General features: G+C 39.2%; 1 protein-coding gene across 1 annotated transcript in view; it reads right to left on the reverse strand.

Annotated features, from left to right (window-relative positions):
• dym (dymeclin) overlaps nt 1-21,038 on the reverse strand; it is a 41,730-nt gene that overhangs the window by 17,469 nt on the left and 3,223 nt on the right. The window contains exons 5-14 of the mRNA XM_044012584.1: nt 20,199-20,335; nt 18,613-18,679; nt 17,064-17,189; nt 16,314-16,453; nt 11,732-11,917; nt 11,440-11,618; nt 10,014-10,139; nt 9,761-9,874; nt 9,282-9,376; nt 6,040-6,139 (exon numbers count right to left, since the gene is read on the reverse strand). Coding sequence (XP_043868519.1) covers nt 6,040-6,139; nt 9,282-9,376; nt 9,761-9,874; nt 10,014-10,139; nt 11,440-11,618; nt 11,732-11,917; nt 16,314-16,453; nt 17,064-17,189; nt 18,613-18,679; nt 20,199-20,335 — 1,270 coding nt within the window. The remainder of the gene's footprint in view (nt 1-6,039; nt 6,140-9,281; nt 9,377-9,760; nt 9,875-10,013; nt 10,140-11,439; nt 11,619-11,731; nt 11,918-16,313; nt 16,454-17,063; nt 17,190-18,612; nt 18,680-20,198; nt 20,336-21,038) is intronic.

Here is a 21,038-nt window from a genome sequence, read left to right on the forward strand (position 1 = left end):
CCCCTCTGGGTATTTTCATATTAAATGACAGAACATCAGTGTAAAGTAACCTCTCATTTCAGGGAAATGTAGATAATATACATCAACCCTGTAATGAGGCTGGATTTACATCAAAAGACCATAAGAAATATGATGGGATAATTCATACTGCAATCAATCAAGTGCTGTTCTTAGGAAAACCATTTGTGAATGGAGACAGTGATGTCCGTCCTGGCACATGGTGTCTTCCCAGAGGCTCCATTAGCACCACAGCGCATAAGTGAGTAATAAGTAGAAGAAGCTGAAGTTAAAATTAAATGAGATTCCTATTTGCGATTGAGCCAAGAGGAGGCTACAGTGAACACAGCCATATTCAAGTCATTTAAACATGCAGAGAGGGATATAGATCAAGTGGCCATCGGTCATGATGTCACCTGTAAGAATCTGAAGTACTGTGCAAAAGTCTGCACCAACAGCTTTGTTGTGTTTATGTACTCTGATCATTGACATCTGGATTGGAATGATGTGACTGAAAGTTGGTCTTATATATTAGCAAGTAGTCAATGAGATGAACTCATACAACATGTGGATGCAATGCTCAAGCATTTCTTGAATAAACCTGGTGTAACAGACCTTTTTCACAGCAGATATGTGTTGCCCTTGCGCTGGATTATTGTTCAAAAGTAAGGGTATGTCACACTAAACACGGTTTAACCTGTAGAAGCATTTTTCTTTCTCTGCAAAATAATAAATGTGTTAGTGCTACCCAGTGGACACATTATGTAATGGAAACATTGTTTTATATAACCTCAAACCTAGATGGACATTAGTGTGCATCAGTTACTTGTTACTCATTGGCAGACTTCAGTGTGGCCAAAAAAACTGCAACATCCATCCATCCATCTTCTACCACTTTATCCTCCACATGAGGGTCATGGGGGCACAGGTGCCAATACCAGCTGACATAAGGCAAAAGGTGGGGTACATCCTGGACAGGTTGCCAGTCCATCTCAGGGCCACGTGAATCAATTATATTATTAACTGCTGAAATACCTCAAAGAAACTAATTAATTCAAGCAATGTGGCAGGTAAACGCCAATGACCTTAAAACCTGTGTCAAAAAGACTTTAACTCAAACTCTTTTCCATCATTGTCTGTGAGAAATGGCTGATTTAATGGAAAACTGTGGATTTTGCAAAACAATTTCCTAACCTAATAACAAAGTGGTTAATTCCTAGAAGCTCAGATAACAAACAGAAGGCATAATGTTGATTATCAGTGGATACATCCTCGGGCTCTGCTGCTCCCCTGTAACAAGAGGAACGGTGATACAAAGTTAATGCATGTGTCTACTACTGGCTATTAAAAAGAGATCACAGATTGTGACTCAACCAGCATACGTAAACACATAGACAGGGTGGTCCAACATGCTTCTGGCTGTGTGTGCATTTGTGTGTGTGTGTGTGTGTCCACGCATGCTTGTCATCTCTTCCCAGAAATGTGCAACCGTAAACAGACAGAGGCAGAAAAGTAACATTACCACTACCACTGGCCAGGAGCATAAACAGTGACACACAATGCAAAGCACAGCAACACTGCACAAACTTCCCTCTTTTTATGTGTTAGTGTGTATGGGCACATAATGCATGTCACAACATATATCTCAACGGGCAAGACAGAGGAAAAGAAAAACAACTGCAATCAAAAGGTGCAGAGGCTGCAGAGAACAACTGAGAGGCCCTTAGAGAGTTGCCCTGCATGGACTGGAAGCCTCTGGATGTTCCCCAGGGGCTCAAGAGGCCCTAACCCTTCACTCTTTCTTCCCTGACAGTAACCAGACACAGCAGCACAAACACATGCAGGAATGGGGGTGGGGGGGTGCATATGCTTGGTAAAGAGAGGGAGAGAGTGGCAGACAAAGACAGAGAGGATGGAGAAACACGGGAGAAGACTGTGGCTCAACTACATTGTTCAAATGGAGGACTGCCCTTCTCTCAGTATACAAGCACTGGAGGGGAGTTGATTGATTGACTGAAGTGTGTCCATCTCCACTATGCCTGGTGGAGATACATATCCTTGCATCTTATTAGTATTAGACAGTTTCCTGTATGGCTGTTAGTTGTTAGTTGCTGTCAAGCGCCATTCCCGAGACTTCCTACCATCACAAGAACCATGAAATATTTAGTTCTTTAAGCTGACTGGCCAAGATTTTGCCACGTTTTTGTCACTTTTGGCCTACTGTTTTGTGTCAAGGATTTTGTGTTGGTCTGGTTTTAGTCAGACCAACACAAAATTCTTTATTTTGTAATGTCATGTAAATACTGACTGAGAAAGAGGGAGACATTAACACATAAGCAGAATAGACCCAGCTTTTAACCACAGCTTAAAGCTCAGCATGGTGTTTTTTCATATCCTGCCCCCGTGTAAAGAGAGCAATTACATGTCCAGGACAATCCCACATTAAACAAACATTAGTTCTCTTTCCAGAGCCAGACTTAGCCAAATGACATTGTTTCCAGATGCCCGTCACAAAAACACTCTAACACCCACTCTCTCATCTCCTCTACTCTCCTTCAGCCTGTTTTCTCCTCACATGTTCTTTCTCTCCATATACAAAACTTCTAATGTTGTTTTGCAATTTTGTGACTAAAACCCAAGCAAGTTTCCAATTACACTGCCACATTCCCTGCTATGGGAGGAAGAGTGGAGGGCCAGAGTTGGAGATAAAAAAAAAAAAGCGAGTCGATATGATGGGTCAGCAGTCCTTTAATTGACGTCACATCTGTAGAACAAATGACACACCTTGGCTGGTGTGTAAGGTTATTAAGACTATAAGTCAGATAATGCTATGCATGAGTTTTATGCAAATCTCCATCTAAGATTAATACCATGGGATGAAGTATAGAATAAATGGCCATTGTAATGTTCACCTTCTAGGTACCATTTGCAACTATTAACTTCTGTACTGAGTAAACCTACGTTCACATTATATTGCTGAATTAAATATTTAACTAGCTGTTTAGTTTTCATCCCTACTCATTCTTACTCTGCTGATATGAACAAATGAGCTAGACATTTGCTTAATCTTAAGTCTACATGCAAACACGGTTTGAGCCCTCAGCACATAGTCTCTCTGCTTTCACACATACACTGAAGTCTGACTGAATTTGAATGCATCCATAGGGATTGTGTGTGGGGAACGTTAGGAACTTAACCTGCAAGGCCACTAATCACATTTATGAGAAAGCGCATGTGAGAATACAACAGGAAAATCTCTGGAAACATCACAAGTGAGTGAGTGACCCAGGCGCTGCTTTCCACCAGAATGTTCTGAAAATTGTTGTGAAAGCCACTGCCCCAGGCAGTTGTGATCTTCAGATGTGAACTTCAAACTCCACAGAATAACCAGATCCAATTTTGCAACACTTGAAAACAGCCATATTTTGAGATGAAGCAGCATTTGCATTCATGATTTAGCGTGATGAATTTACACTCTCGTTTAAAAGTTACGGCGGTATGATAGCCCACTTCTCTTGTTTCAGTCACACATTTCATGAAATGATCTGATTGGTGGAGCAGAAAAAGCCATCAGCTAAAGTAATAGTCAATACATTGTTGTAAATTAATAATCTTTAGTGATTTTTCAAACAATATTACTAATAAAATATAAATTATGAAATTTACTTAAAAAAACTGAATTAACTAATCAATCCAGTAGAGATCTCCACAGAGATGAACATAAATCAAGAAATCCACAGAGCCATGGGGGTCATTCGCTTGGCAACATAAACATGTAAAAAGGTTCCTGGTTATCCATCCATAATCATCACTGAGACATTTGACCAAAGTGGCGGACCAAGGGACTGAAGCTCACGCCCACAGAGCCACCACTGCTTCTTCTAATAAAACATAAAGAGCCTGGGGAAGGTTTCATGTAGACTGACAAGTTGGACACAATCAGTGTGTTTAACAAATGGGAACAAGCGATTAACAGCAAGAATCGAGGACAGACTGGAAGGTCCCCTTCTCTCTGAACGGCACAACACGAAAGGCCTTATCAAACACTTTAAAAAAAACACCTCAGAATAAGAACAAGACGTTTACTGACAAACACGTGGGAAAAGCCAACTGTGCACTTCCGTGTGAACACAACTGAAACTCAACTTGTCAACAATCAAAATAAATTTGGGCACGGGGGGGTTGGTGCACATACTGTATGTACAAAGTCCAAACAACACAGCATGTTCCTTTTCATGGCGAGATGTCAACAAAAGTAGAAATTTTTAGCTGTGGATAGGAGATCCTTTGTAGACATGGGAACCAATGTCACATTGCGTTAGTATAGTCTAAGCTCAAGGATAAGTGTATCAAAAATGTTGACCAGCTCCTTCTTTAAAGTCTATGACCCAGACAAGATGTCAGACACTTTTCTAAGAAAAAAGAAACTTGATATAAATTTCCCATGACATACAGGAAATCTGCCTTGTGCCACGAGCAAAACAATGCATCTTTTTTTTTTTTTTAAGCAAAAATGTTGTTGTGATGGGAACCATACTCTTTGCTATGTATTTGTATTATATTTGTCATTATTAAATATACTCTGATGGAATCTCTAACAGGAACAGCTGGGGAACAGTGATATTGTCAACAGAGAAAATTTAATCATTGCCAAGAAATCTGTTTTTCCTTTTCCATTCTCAGTCATGTACAGTGAGCGTTTATGAATGTGTGTGAATAAAACAGAAGATTCAAAATAAGCCCTGAAGGCAGCCAGCATAAAAAGAAAGGATGGATAATTGCATTTGATACGTGTTTATGAGTATGTGTGAGTGTTTACGTGTTTGCATAGATGTCCGTTTGTAGGGCCTCATCAGACAGTCTCTACATGGCTGAAGGAGCACTCAAATACACTCTCATTACCCTAACACCTAAGGGCATCTTTGGGGACACACTAACATCACCAACTGCCAAACAGATACACACACAGACGCACACACACGCAGACACACTTCTCTGGAACCATGCAAATCTGATGAGACAGCCAGACGTAGAGATGTAGACAGACAAACCTGAGGGCAAAGGTGCCTCCACACAAATATCAACAATTATACACAACCAATTGTCAACAGAGTGCACTCACTAGTCTGATGTGACTGTTAGTAAGATCCTTATCTAGTCATTATATTTCAGTGGAACACAACATCACCCTCCGTTATCGGTTTAGGCTCCAACAAATTCCACCACATTACTGCTGTGGTGCTGTTAAGATTTCAATTTCAGATTAATACAGAAGTTTCAGAGAAATTGCAATATTAATTTGGAGCCATGTAGAATAAATTATTCAAACCTGCAGTTTTGCTAATGCTTGATAGTTTCATCAAATATTAGTCTACAAGTGGAAACTATTTTCAATGCAAATTACACGGGATCTGCAGTGAGAATGTAATGAGAAAAAACAAAGGAACGGTGCAGACAGCCACTAGAAACTAGGTCAGCAGCTATAGGGCATACATTTGGTGCTTTTTCAAGAATTAAATTAGAAACTACAAAATTAAATGAATCCTAAAGCAGCTAACAGAACTTGGCTTACCAGTAAATTCTTCCTTAAAATACAAAACAATGTTGAAACAGCTGATAATTACACAAGTTAATTAAATAAGTGAGGATTTAGACACTGTATGTATCGTGAACAGACATGAAAGTAGTCTTTTAACTGATAGAAAGAAGTCAATTTCCTATAATTTCCCATAATTCCATATATCCATCCCAATGGGAACGTCTGTCTCCAATGACCCCTAACTCCAATCTGCATGTTTTTGGACTGTGGGAGGAAGTGAGGAGTGTGTGGAGAAAGCCCACACAGGGAAGAACATGCACTCATGAATGAAATATGATGAATGGAGGAAAACAAAAAGGAAATTTGACTCAAATGTTATAAAATGCAAAGCATTAGAATTTGTGTAACTCATGTAATTCACGTTATTCCACACTCACCAAACTGTGAGCATTCCACATCTGCCACGTTATTGAACAATAAGTATGACTTTGTCTATTACTCACATAGTCAGGCAAGGCTGTGTTGTCTTCCTGTCTGCCACGGAGACTCTGAGTGGCCTGCTCCAAAACCTTGTTGTGCTTTTTGGACAGCAAAGCAAATAAACTGCAGGAGAGAGACAGATAGGGCAGTCAGAGCAGCAGCGCCTGATAAATGACACACTTCTGTGGGGACAAAATAAGCCAAAACCCAAATACATATTCTGTTGACATATTATTGACCTGCAATGAAAGTGTTTTCAACAGATTATATTAGAGACAGGGTTGTTTTACTTTCAGAATGAGGCTGTTAAAAATATATAAGTAGTCTTGGAGTAACAAAATGATCTTGAACATTCTTAAGATAAGCTTAATTTACCATTCATTTCCGACCACAATGCTCCTTTGTTAACTGGCTTTTATTTAGCCACATGTATTTGTTTGTTCCGTTTTAGGTAACAGTGTGCTTTTTGTGCGTAGGGTTGTCTGTATGTGATTACAGTGTGGCATGTGATAGCAGGACATCAGTAGTCACACAGTCTGGTTAGTGGTAACAACAGGATGGGTGAAGATAACAAGCAAGTGTGACGCACACACACACACACAATTAACAGCAGTGTTAATATCACAGGCAGCCGAATCACGCGTCAAGCGTGTTCACAAAAAAGTGCTTTGACTAAAACATTATTCACAATAACGACACAACACAATAAATCTGTTTTAATAAATTAGTTGTATAAAAATAGCAACAAACACACACATATATTTGACCATCCTGTTTACTACAAAGTGTTAGCAAAATTATTAATGACCTTCTGTTTTAATTACAAATTTTTAATACTCTCTCTAGAGTCCCCAAGGGTGTAAATTCTTTAATTTGTGTGTTAATCAAGGAACAAGATTTGCAGAATAAATTAAATTCAATGACAGCAAAGGGCTAGGGAATCTGAGATGCATAAAAATGTTTTCAACCAAGTTCCTTGTAGCAACACCTGCCCATCTATCAACACTGGAGAACACACACAACACATCTCTCAGCGTTATTTAAGCAGACTAATTGGCCAAATGATAGCTGAATAGAGATATCAGAGCAACTAGGAGGAGGTCTACCTGATATATAAAGACCTAATGTCAAAGAAGCCATGTTTGCCTGATAGGGCCTCTTGTACTGTCTACTCTCTTTCAAACGACAGACCACCAAGGAAGCTCCACCTGGGACCCTTGCCCACAATAACGCACTTTGATTAGCTGCTCCGCCACATCCTTCGTTTATGCCGAGGCAGTGACGGACATGAACAGGAAACAGCCACACAGGAGGATTTCCATGCTGCTGCCTAATCCTCAAATAAGGGATAAGACTGAGATACTGACAGACATGGTGTACCCTGAAAAACTGAATGTGAAGGTGCTCTGTCTCTGCCAGTGTCGTTTTTCATTTGGACACAAAAGTGCACGTTCATACATATGAGAGAACTAAAATTGTGCATGCATTTATTTCGAGGCTTGCATTATGGCTGCTTTCAAATAATGTTTACAAATGCTAACACCTCGGCAGAATAGTTGAATAGAGGGAGACGTGTGACAAGAGCATCACACCTTCTGCTTTTTCAATATTCAAAATAAGCAGGGAAGTATGAATATGGCCAAAATGTGATATAAATGCAGAAAAAGTAAAACCTTAAAAAAAGCTGTCAATATTGATAGATAGATATTGATAGAAGCACAGAAACGTGTCACACATACAAAGCAAAACGTTCATGGCAATTATGTGCTTGCACAGTACATAAATATTTCATCATCACCATATACTGTATATTGCTATTTAATTATTACCAAGCCCAAAGACAAAGGATGAGAACTATACCTAAAGATGGCTGGCAATGGTTGGGGCAAACAAACCCACTGCAGCTTGTAAACAAACAATTCCAGCCATGATTCTCTAAGAGTCAATTATGGAGCAGGGTTCAGCAGTGTCTGGCTGCCATGTGGAAATTCCTGCCAGGAAATTTCCCTTTATCTAGCAGCCAGCCAGCCAGTTAAACCCAACCCAGACCATCATAGTCATCATCATTATCATTATCATCAGACATGCAGTCAGTCACTCTACATCACCACGAGACGGACATGTACACGTTCACAGACGGCGTTCCTTTCTGACTAAAAACACTGGAGCGTCACAGATATGGAGAAAGACACAGGCAGGGAGATAAGGGGATCCTTGAGTGTGCATGAATGTGTGCACGTAGGAAGGAAACATTCTTCCCCGGTCTGTCTGAAGCTAACAAACAGACGTGAATGACTGTGTGTCTGTGTGTGTGCGTGCGTGAGTGTTTGTGTGTGGTTTAGGTCCTGTCCTCTGCAGTCTTCCATGTCATTGTGGGTCAAACCCTTTTTCTACATTCTCTCGTGTTACATAACATTTTTTTTTGTTCTACACAAGAACACCTCTGTTTCTGCGACATCCAATGTCAAGCTGAGATAATGATAAATATTTTAGTCATAAAAAATTGAAACTAAAGAGCATGTTTGTGTGTGAATGAAAAGTTCCATTCCCTGTCCTTACGCAGATGCTTTTATTCAAAGCAGATGATTCTTCTGAGGCCCCGTGTTCATAAAGCACCAATTAATATAAAATGGAAAACACCCCTTCTAACAGTGACACAAACGTCTGATGTTGATTTCTGCGCATGAAATAACATCAGATCATCCTCACATCATTTCCTGAAATGTTATACGCACACATTCTCTGAGGAAGGCCTCTCTTTGAAAATCAGTCAAAACCTGAGGTTGAGGCTCTCGACTCTCAGAAATGCACATTTGTTGTGTTTTATTCAAACTGGCAGCGAGAACAGAAAGCCTACTCAGCACAATTAAGAATTAGTGGACGACATACAAACACATGTATATGGTGATTATTTTTGCTACCATCAGAGGTCTGGTCGTGCAGTTTAGTTATGGTCGCAAGTTCGACTCCACCCCTGGCTGATTGTACTCAATTCCATTGTAAGTTGCTTTGGAAAAAGCGTCTGCTAAATGACATGTAATGTAATGTAATGTAGATAATGGTTAGATCTGTGTGTTTGTATTAAAACTGTTGTGGGAAAATACTGCAAAATCAAACAAATCAAACATTACATATGTTAACTGTTAATATTAGATTTTAAATATTTAATTTGCCAGGCATTTCAATCAGTGGGTTAAACTAAGCTTGACATTCCTTTTGGGATAAAAATTGTCAGTTGATATATCATCCTTTGTTCTGTTCTTACCTAATGATGCGCTGGGCAGCGTACTGGTGCAGACATCGAAACTGGGCTGACATGTTGGCAAGTGCAGCCAGACAGTTGGTGTGGAGGTATTTGTCCTAGGGAAGAAGCACATAGACACATAGCATTTATTACTAGTAAAATGTAATTTACTGGACTTAAATATTTGTGTGAACATATCACAATGTCCTTCATCTGTACAAAAATTAAACTTAAAATATCCCAGATATTGATGCTGCCATTTTTACTATTAAAAACCAAACTTCTAAGCAAAATGAATGCATGAGCATTCATCGTGATGAGACCTGAGTAAAATGAGAGGGTGGAGTTTATGACTTTTAATGCATTAGGGGCAATCAAGATGTTATGGCTTCACTCCTACAAAGCTGTGATGTTCAATGTTAAATACACTGTACGTTGTTATTTGGACCAGTGAATGTGTCTAAAGTGTGTGAGTGTATATGAACTTGAGTTCCTCTTACCCTCGTTCTTGTCATGTTAAACTGGATAGTGCGAATAACCACCAGGATGAGCAAACTGCCAAGGGAGATCTCTGTCAGCGTTCTCTCCGTGTACCATGAGACATTCTTCAAGACCTAGAACAAGAAGAAGAGACACTAAAGCAAAGCATGTTGACAAAAAAAAAAAGCACAAGTATGCAAAACAAGTACAGCTAAGACGTTTTTAGTGGTAATCGAAATGTGAACAGTGTGCGTTTAAGTAAATAATACCCACCACCTCATGGATGGATCGATTAAAGGCATCATCCTCTGTAAGAATGAGAAGAATTATGAGGGCCATGTACACATGATGAGAATTTCTTTCCTCGACGTGGTAAAGGATCTCGAGGATGGGCAGAACCTGACAGGAGAGCAGAATGAAGATATGAACATAATGTATGTGTTAATATGATCACAGAAATGACTTTAATGAGTTTATTGTGGTTCTAAAAAAAAGGTAAACAGTGGTTACATTTTCCTAGTTTGGTTTAATTTTTTTAATTGATAGTCTACTAATCATGGGGATTGCTGTGTTGTCGTCTCATTTGATGTTCCTGTGCGTTTAACAGGGAGCGCTACAGTGGCATAACAAGCAGCAAACATCACTGAGTAGTTGTGAGCCATTAATGACCGATACTCAGTCACTCACTCACTCATCTTCTACTGCTTTTATCCTTCATATGAGGGTCGGGGATAAGCATCCAAGGCCCGTTACCTTGAACAGAAAATAATTTTTATATATTTAAACGAGATGCTGGTGAATGTAAGTTCCCTAATGAACAAAACATTAGTATTGACGTTTTTAGATATTTTGATGCAGAAATGTTACATATATCTTTAATCACTGCTGGCTAATTTACAATTTTGGTACTTGACTGAATCTACAGTCAGAAAGGATACAATAAATCAGCATGAGGGGGTAAACTTAGGAAAAAACATCATATAGAACATCAGTTCATTATAATAGGGTATATACAGAGTTCATGAAAACTGTATTCATATATAAAATAAAACAAGCCCACCTCTGGTACAAAAAAAGCAGCACTGCAGATGGTAATCGAGAAGCTTTACATTATTTACTTTTCGGGAGCACTGAATAACGGCTCATTGCTTCTCAACCATAGACATGTCACATCTAAGATTTAAACACAGCAGACATTATCATAATCTCTGAGTGAAAGCAGTTAATAGCTAGCACGGTGAGCAACGAGCGCACACAGTTTGAGCGTTAGTTCATTATGCTGTCGTGCAGTTGTGCTTTATTGTTCAGCAGAGAAAGTGGCTGGACTTAACCCCCTACATAATAAGCATGAACTAGATCTGCTAATGATGGTATTTTATTATAGCAGCCATTAATACCGAAATAACGCAGAAAGGTCATACTGGTATAAGAAGTAAAGACATTTGAATTGTGATTGCTGATTAAGGTCATTGGCTGAACCTGAGCAGTGATTACAACAAAGTTGTGGCGTTTTCTGTGCTTCTCTGTTGATAATGGTGTGATACAAGTAACCGATACAAATCGGTCAAATCAGTCGTAAAGTAAAAGATACAAATACATCAATACGCAGATTGACGTAGGTTTGACGTAGTCTAAATGCGGAGTTCTTTGAATAATGAATAATGTGCATGTGTCAAATTTGTGTTCCCATCCTACCCACCAGATTGTCCATATCGGTTCTGGAGAGCATATACGTCCTCATGTTGGTGTTCTGGTGAAGCAGAGTGTACAGCAGTAATGTGGCCTGATCAGAGCGCTGCTGCTCACACAGTGCAGTGTACAGACTGTTGAAATTGATCTGGAAAGTATGAGGAGGCTCCACGGGCAGCGATGACGTGTCTACATAGACAGAGGTATACATCGAATAAAATGTTATTACAATACATTAAAACACTCTGTTACATGTCACAGTGTTTGTAAACAGTCGCAAATATGTGCATATATGTGTTTACCTTGTGTGTTTCTGAAACAAGTAATGGCCTGACGGTAGGGGTTGGGCCAGTCAGGTCCATCTGTCAGATTGGCAAGGACCAGCAGTAACAAAAGACTCTGATTAGACAAAGGTAAGGGGTTGTGTTCCTGCTCAACCCCTGCTTTGCTGCCAGCTCCACCCAATGTGAAGACACTCCAGAGCCCACCTGGAATTCAGAGAAATCAATCAACACAAAATAAATATGTACTCACTAACTCCTTTGATCATTTTCATTAATTATTTATGGATCCCTGAATCATTTTTTATTTAATGACTTGTTGATGGCCTAGGGGTTTCATGATTTTTGCCTCATCTCAATAATTTAGTTAGAAGGAGGTTTTTGTATTGCCATAGTTTATTTCTAGTTAAATCTGCAGTGAATATTGTTTAATTTTTGATGTTGTTACCCTGTCTGTTTGGTCTTTGTTAACAGAAAGCATGTAAGAGGATTTGTATGAAAACTGGCTGTGGTAAGCAATACTATCAGCAAGAAGAGCTTATCCCGTCAAAGAGATGAACAAGCAGTAGATTTCACTTCTGAAACTTTTTGTGGTTGCTTCTGCTTTTTGTCATACATAAAGCAAATAACTTCCTGTATGGAATGCATGGTACATGAGATATAAACACCACTTAAATAAGAAATTCAAAGAGAGTTAGATTCAGGTTGAATCTAAGGGACATTGGTTCATATAAAAAGTTATGTAAGACAGATTTATCTAACTACAGAATAATAATTGCTAAATTTCCTCTCATAGTAGTCTTTACGTGTCATGTTTCACAGGAAAATGATGTAAAACTGTCAAATGAAGCCAGAGGTTGAGTCAAAGACTCATGCATGATGATTTGCAGCAGCTAATATTTGGATAGCGCATCAGAACAAAGTGAAACTTTGAAAGTGACATTTGGCCAACTGGAGTGGACTTAATTTTTGTTTGGGGATGAGAGCAAGCTGAACTGCTCCAACAGAGCAACTGAAGTATTGGTGCTTTCAGGCTTCATAAGAAGCACGAGAAGCATGAACACCAAGATACACAATGACAGCTTGTGGCTCCTGCACGTCTAGCCACACAGAGTACATGACCCAAGCTCTCGTGAAATGCAGTGTGTGTATAAGGTACTGAATTTGGAAGGCCAAGTACGTTTATTGCCACCTAGTGGCCAAGACTGGAAGAGCAGAACAACACTGTGGTTCAATTTACTCTCTCCTAAGTTAAGTCATTTAATTTCCGTCATCCTGATTCACCCAGCTATGACACACTAACATCATCTGTTAATTAAGTAACTGAACCAGAAATGATTTAATTCAAGTAAACAAGAACTAATTAGGTGATATGCTTCATGCACAAGCACCTACTACAACATAAAAACAGTAACTCAAGAAGGGAATGGCAGGTCAAATCACATGACCTTTTTCTTGTGGCATTAAGAAAGTTAGGAGACAAAGGAACAATGTGACCCTGTGATGTTAGGCACAGTCATCAAAGGTTTATACCATTATGCATGACAAAATTAATGCTTTTCATATACTTTTCCTTCATTTATACAATATGTAACTGTTTAAAATCTTCACATTCGTGACATTCATGATTAATTGATTAATAAGTTGGCTTGCCTCTAAGCTCAACGATCACCGGAAAAGAGATGCTCTTTCTCATTGTGTAGTAGTGTGTAGACAATTCCAGTAAGGAGGAGAATGATGCGTATGTTTAAGTGAAAAGGACAACAAACTGCTTTGCAATAAAAAGAAAACCCCGAGAGAGAAATAATATAATTTGCACTGGTCATCTCACTCTCTTTCTCCAAGCACGATAGTGTTGTCTCATTTAGCTGGCCAGAAAGAGAAGTGGGTGTGTGAGAAAAAAAATCTGGAGAGAGGAGGCCAAGTTGTGACGGAGCCTTGTTCATCTCATCACTGGCACCACAGTGACTAGCCCAACAGTGTCAGAGAGCCTGGTCTGGCGGCCACATTTCCTGCACTCTAACACACACGCACACACTTACTCTCACACACACATTCACTGAGCTCTATTTTACCTTAGTGGGTGCTGTTTGTTATCCATCTGGCTCAGTTCCCTCTGCCTGTCTCCCTGCCTGCCCACCACATAAACCCAATAATGCTACACTGCTTCGGCTGCTCCGGCCCTGGCCAGCCGCCGAGTGGAAAAAGAGGAGGAGGACATGAAGGAAAGGGAAGGGGAAAGTGAGGAAAAGAGAAGGTCACACACGGACACAGTGGCTGGCATGCTGAAATGAGAATCTGGGTTTCAAAACTTGGAGGCAGTGAAGGCATCCTACTTAGAAACACACGCAACACCACTGCAAAGTCTTACTTTACACAAGTGTGACTCTGTTTTCACAACAGCATTGGAAATTCTTTCTTCTCTGAAACATCGTCATGACCAGACAGTGCTGGACTTCTATCAACGTAATGCTTTTTAATCAATATAGCGAAACATCTACATCATCAACAACAGTTGACTGACTACACATAGCTCTGAGAAAAACAATGGGAAAAGACAGAAGAATGTGATGTCCAAACTGTTGTAATTGTACTACAATCTCACTTAAGATATTCACACTACAATCTAAAAATCCATCTACTCAACATCTACATCTTGAGTCAGTGCTCATTTACCAAATGTTTACTCACATCATGATCTTATCACATCATAAATGTATCAAACACTCAGACAATCAATGACGCCACTGTGAGGACAGTGATGAACATGGTGGAAAGAAAATTGCTGAACTTTTTTTCAGCAATGCTACAGCACTGACATCAGTATGAAATCATTATAAATTTAAGGTACGATCGTGTGATGCTTTAGTCACAATAATTCACTTTGTGCAACATCTAATTGTTGTCATACACTAAATACTATAAGAGCACAAAATGTACACCATGAAGGGACATTGTAATTACCGATTTGATTTGCAACAGAATCGTTCGGAGTCCAGGCTCAGTTCAATGTTACATGACATTACATGTGTAATTTACTAATTGCATTGTAACAAATTTTGATATGATAACAATTAATTGCTCAGTCATCTTCCTATATGCCTATGAAAACCATTCCACCATAAATATTTACAACTTTTTTACATTACTTGTGAATGGCAATGTGTCTCTGCAAGGACGATGACTTCTATGATGATTTCTGTGTAAATGTGAAAAGGAGAGGAGGGTCCAAATGGTTCTGAGTGACTAGTCTGGTTGCTAATCCCCCTGCAAAAGCTCAGACAGCAGAGTGTGCATATAAGCAAGACAGGAAGCGACATCCTATCTCCCCAGACATTAAACTGGCGACAGAAATCAAGCACCGCTTTGCTTTGCAGTGACTTGTGAGTACTGTATATGTAGATGAGTGACCCTGAAGGCTACTCACATGAGGACTAGTCATTTACCACCCAAAAAATTGAGCATTGTGTGTTATGGGTCTAATGATTTATTTTCTACTATATAATCATGGATTTGTTGAAGATTTGCTGCACAAGAGCTCAAACATCCTCCTTGGTAATTGGAATTACAGTTATGTTGCATTGCACTTCCTTAGAAGTTGACAAAGCTTTCACCACTAAGAACATTATGCTCTCTTTTTTTTTTACCTAAGCACTGACCATGATCGGTAATCTGACTTTGATGTAAAGCATTGGTGGGGCTCCCTGTTACTGCCTGAATAATTGTCTACACTGCAAACAAGCAGTCATAATTTCCTGCCACTGCCACTGAAGTCCAGACCTGTGAAATGTAGTTTGTGTACTTGGTCAATCCCAAATGGCTGTGCACAAATAATGGTACAAGACAGGGAAAGAAAACAAGTGTTGTTTCTGAGTTCTAAGAATAAGAGAGCTTGTGTCTTTGTTGGCCTGCGTGTGTGTGCATAAGGGAGGCGGCTGCAGACAGACAGGCTCTAGAGGATTACAGAACAGGACAGGGCACCATAACTCATTGAGCTGATCACTGGCTACAGACAGACAGGCTGGGTTGAATGCTGATGGCTCACTGATAGGAATCTGCCACCAGCAACTGACAAAGAGCATTTATCTGCAAGGGAAACCCAGCCCTATTCTGACACTCAAACAAACATGCACTCAAAAACACACACACACACACACACACTTTTCTTTTAACTCATTACACCTGTCAAAGTAGCTCACACTGTCATTTCTCTGTTAAAACATGTTTCTCAGTCTTCAACTGCAAAAGGAAAATAACCGACTCCTAATTATCACTTTTTACAGCCTAACACTTATTTCCTAATTTGCTTTAAATGCAATTATTGATGAGAACATTTTACTAGCTGGTTGAACTGTTATTGTGACATCAGTGGAGCCTCAAATTCTCAAATTCATCAAATCTTGATTTCATGGTGAATGCTAGTTCAGTTGCAGAAGGAACCATACATCCACATACACAAAAAAGCCATAGCATTCATTATCAGCAATTAAGATGATGTTTTCAGAATTAATACAATTGACAAAACGTGGTCTAGTTTGCAAAACTGAAACAGCATCCACCATTTCATCCTATTTCAATTGTGTGAGTATTTGTGCACTCTTACTTGCCACCCCTGATGCCAGTCCGTAGAGGAGGCCACCTTCAGCTTTGGGCTCAAAGATGTGGGTTGCTGGTGGTGGACACTTCTCCTGCCTGATGAAGTTATAGAGTAGGGTTTTCACCAGACGGCTGGTTAAAGACAAGCTGAGGAAAAGAAACACAAATGGAGTGAGAAGGAAAGGAGATGTTAAAGACAAACCTAAACATAAAACACCACATGATCAAGAAGAGACTACACTACATCATGTAACTGGATATGAATATCATAATTGGTTTTAGGATTACACAAGCAAAAATCCTTTTAGACAGACTTATGATCTGTTTTCTTGGAAGCCTTTCTTCAGCTCAGTGATAATTAAGTCAAAGTGCTCTCGTTTGGCCCATATATTGTAAAAGCCCTAAAAGAAAATACCATCTAATATCAGCCTGCCTCATTTAACTGCACCTAACTGCACTTAAAAAGCATCTACATCAACATTTATTCACATTTAAGATATCAGAGGACTAAGGTTAACTTAACCTACTATTTTTGGACAACATTGTAGCCCGAGAGACAAAGTCCTTGTTCCATTTAAAGGTACCATGTCACACTCATTTGGAGAGGACCTATAGTTAAGGGCCTGCATTCAAAATCACCCAGTTAATATGGGATGAAGGAGGTAAGTTAGCTATTTTGTTAATGGTCAATAGTTTGGTGCATGACAGTAAGTCAGTGGTGATCCTCAGTGGACTGTGAACCCGTCTGCTTTCTTACCATCTGCCTTTCATTATGTGCTGATAGATTATTCCATCTCGAAGGATGTCTTTGTGGAAGAGCTGATAGGAGAAGAAAACCAGCAGCGTGGTCACTGCTTCAAACAGGATGCTATAGGTGATATCTCTTCAAGGATAGATAAATGCAGAGAGAGAGAGAGAGAGATGTGAATGAATTGTAATGACTGATATCATAGTTCTTCATAGCTATGTCGGGTCAGCTCTTTAAGTTGTCGCATGTTATATAGATAAGATGTGATATCACAGCAGCTGTATCTCACTTTCAATATTGTGCACACCAAACATTACAGCAGTTTATCAAGCTAATGTGTGGTGGTGCTTAGAGTTGCTTCAAAAATTAAGTTTGAAAAAAACAACTTTTGAATTATTTTAATTTACATTAAAAACCATAAAATACAAATGTTTTTTCAGTTAAGATTTAACTAACAGACCCAACCCAAACATGCAACGTTTTGAAATGTTATACTAATGGGTGAGCATCATAAACTTTTTCACCTTACAATATAACATTTCCATACATATATCAACCTAGACATAGAAAGAAACACTGACATCTATCTGCAAATCTAAACAAATAAATGAAGCAGAGGCCTGTCAGGGATTTGGGTAAACTTAACTACACCAAAAGAATGGTCAGATTTTTCTCCAATTCAGGAGCATGTACAGTGGAAATGGGCCACAAGTAGCCACTAAGTACTGGAGGGAAGAAAACCAGGCGGTCTTACATTTTGGAATAATAAATAATGTTGGAAAACTGAACACATTTACATTAGAGCCAAGGTTTGATGTCCAGAGACAACATATGAGAAGGAGAGGTTGGTGGACAGAGAGTGTAATGGAAGATGCTGTGTCAAGGAAAAAACTATTGTCATATTTTAGTGAGCTTATCTTGAAGCAGCAGAAGAGATTTTTCTCTATGGATACATACATAATGTATCTTTGTTTCTGAGTCAGACTGAGTGGCAGGCTGGGGGGAAAAAATACTTCCATTGATTCCAGTGCATCAGTGTGCACACCACTCTTGAGTTTTTGTTTTTTTTAAGTCACCCTATGTTCACTCCCACTCAGAGGCAGTAGTCCTTATCCAACATTCATTTAATAACATATCTCTTGTCCTACACAGGCAAGACGTTTTCTCTCTTATTCCATCAAAAAAATTGTCAGCATATTCCATAATGGATTTCCTCTTTTAGTGATTTCTGAACTAAGGGATGAATGAGCACGCAGAACACACAAAAGGAACTACTCATACAGTTTTAGCACTAAAACTGCTCTTCATTAACTAGATACATAAATGGTGGACAAACAAATTACCAAATACTTTATATTTATGTGATTAATATGCTCATAATAAAATGTGGACAAGTAGCTCTGAGGCGCTGTTAAATCACTGTGAGGTCAGTGTAAACAGCTTGTTAGTGTTACATCAGAATCTGTCTGACATTTTAAGTGTTTGCAAGTAGGCCAATGTTTTATTCCAGCTTATTCTCAAACAGAATGACATCAACACAAACCAGGGAGATACTTACAGCAGGGGAACTTCAACAATCAAGTGAACAAGGTTGGACAACAGCTCCTCGAGAAGGTCTTCACTACCTGTTTCCATACAAAGAGATTGAGGGAGTTATAAACCGAGTATTTGGCAATTCCCCGTTTTTAATCATTATCAATCTCTCTCTGCTCCCATGATATCTATCCCACTCTATGTCCGTCCCATCGGTCAAAAAAGTCCCAATGTCTATTTCATGCTCACCTTTTGAAAGAAACACATTAGATTTTTATCAATCTGTATTTGAAGTTTTATACGCATAATATAAATATATTTATAATTCTTTTAATTTTTGAGTTTAATTACACTACTCAACCACACACTCAGATTTTTGTACAACATACAGCTTTAATTATGGCACTTTTTAGCCAGTCCGTGTAGCTTTGTCATTTTGCAATCTAATCTGAAAGATAAAGTATATGTATCACAGTTAGAGCTAGGTATGAAACGTTAATACTTCTCTGGTATCCAATATCAAAACATGTGTTGTCATTCAATTTCAAATTTTGTAGCAAAGGACATCAGAAGTAGTGAGCCGTTAAGCGTGCCCTATACGATACAATACACAATACATGGTCCGCGATACCAATAATATCATGATACAAAGATTCTGTGATAATCCATATATTGTAAGACAATCAGGATGTATCGCTATATGATCACCTTTCCTATTTTTTTCACAAAATAGAGAACAAAGTGCATATTGTCTATGTATTGAACATGGATGGGTCATCTCTCAATGTAGCTTTCTCCAGCATTATCCCGCTGTAAACTCCCTATTCTTCAGCCAGGTAACTTCTGCCCAAGTTTCCCTCATTCATTTAAGCAGCGTTTCTGGGCGAGTGAAACTGGCAGGGACTGTTTACTTTAGAGCGCCTTAATTTGTTAATTAAAATATCAACATTTGCTCTGGCATATTGATTATCGCATTGCACGAGGAAGGACGACGATATATCCCCAAATCAATATTTTGACCCACCCCTAAAGGGGGTTAACATGTGTGTCTGTGTTTTAAGAGGCTACTGCTTGTTTAATGAGTACCATGTCAAAAAATAACAGAACACTGTATCTAACTCACGCAACTTCATTCAGACTAAGCCTTTCTCTGAGGCCCCCCCAAAAAATGACGTGCAGTCAGCGGATGCAGATTTGGACATTTATTAACAGAGTCTCTAGGAGACGACTGATCCAGGTCAGTAGCCAGGGGTGCTTGTGCTCAATTAAAAATTTAATTTCTCATCTCTCTTTAGGTATAAGGGAAAGTGTTACACATTTGACCCTTGTGGGTACATTTTAATAACTTGCACCTCATGAGTCGTCTGATGGGAGTCAAGTACTTTTTTGACATTGGTAAGATTTCTTAGCAGATGTTGGATGGATTTTGAGTAAAGTGTAAAACTGCGTCAAAATGACATGAAGCACTTTCATCTTAATCAGTGCAACTGCTAGTAGCTCCACCTGTAGAGAAATGACAGGCATTCACTGTTTCTTACTGCGATGTGTGGCCCCATTTCAATCTCCCTGCAGCACACCTCTCCTTTTCCCAACTCAATCTGTTGAGCTTACCTCCGAAGGAGCCTGGTGCCCTCTCCTGGTAGGAGAATTGCAGGTGCAGTTCTTCCTCACTCATTTCCCTGATGAACACCTTCAGCATGCAACGAATCATAAACAGCGCATTGTGCGCCTGCCAGATGAACAGCTGACTGCGGAGGAGAGAGAGGAAAAAAAAAAGACTCAAGGACTGTGAAGGAAACAAGAACATTGTGATGGATGAGCAACAGTGGATCCGTTCTACTTTTGTTTATGCACTTTCTTTACTTGGCTGGCCATGTAGGTTATATGACAATATGTAATTCAAAGTGTGCATAAAGCAATAAATAATATATTTTCTGACAGGAAAATGTGTCACTAACCAACTTGCCAACTGCCCCCCCACCCACACACACACACACACTTAAAAGAGGTGAACATCGTAGGTCGTCAGTGCTTGCACAGAATATAAAAGTAAAAGCTCAGTTATCATCCCGCCTGTTCAACAAACATGTAGATAAGCAAACATTTTCACCCTTTTAGTCACAGTTTAATGATGTGTTGCAGTCCTGCCCTCTCTCTTGCTCTGCACCCTCACAGCAAAAGTTTTTATCTTTTATCTGTACTTTCATTTCCTTGTCTTCAGGAATTTTAAATCAAGTGCCAGAGCTTTTCTGCATGTTTTTGCATTCAGAGAAGACATATTTGCAAGACAAGACAGGTCAACAAGCCAACCAAAGGCAGTAGTGTAGGTGCAGTTACTATTTTTTTCATGTGTTCTCAGCCACTATCCTGTTATACATATAGATCATTGAGTTGCTCAGTTTACGCTGGAAAGTGAGACAGATCCTTATGAATTTAACCAAATTAAACTGA

This window comes from Solea senegalensis, linkage group LG21, assembly GCF_019176455.1.
Source record: "Solea senegalensis isolate Sse05_10M linkage group LG21, IFAPA_SoseM_1, whole genome shotgun sequence".
In the NCBI taxonomy this organism is placed as follows: domain Eukaryota; kingdom Metazoa; phylum Chordata; class Actinopteri; order Pleuronectiformes; family Soleidae; genus Solea; species Solea senegalensis.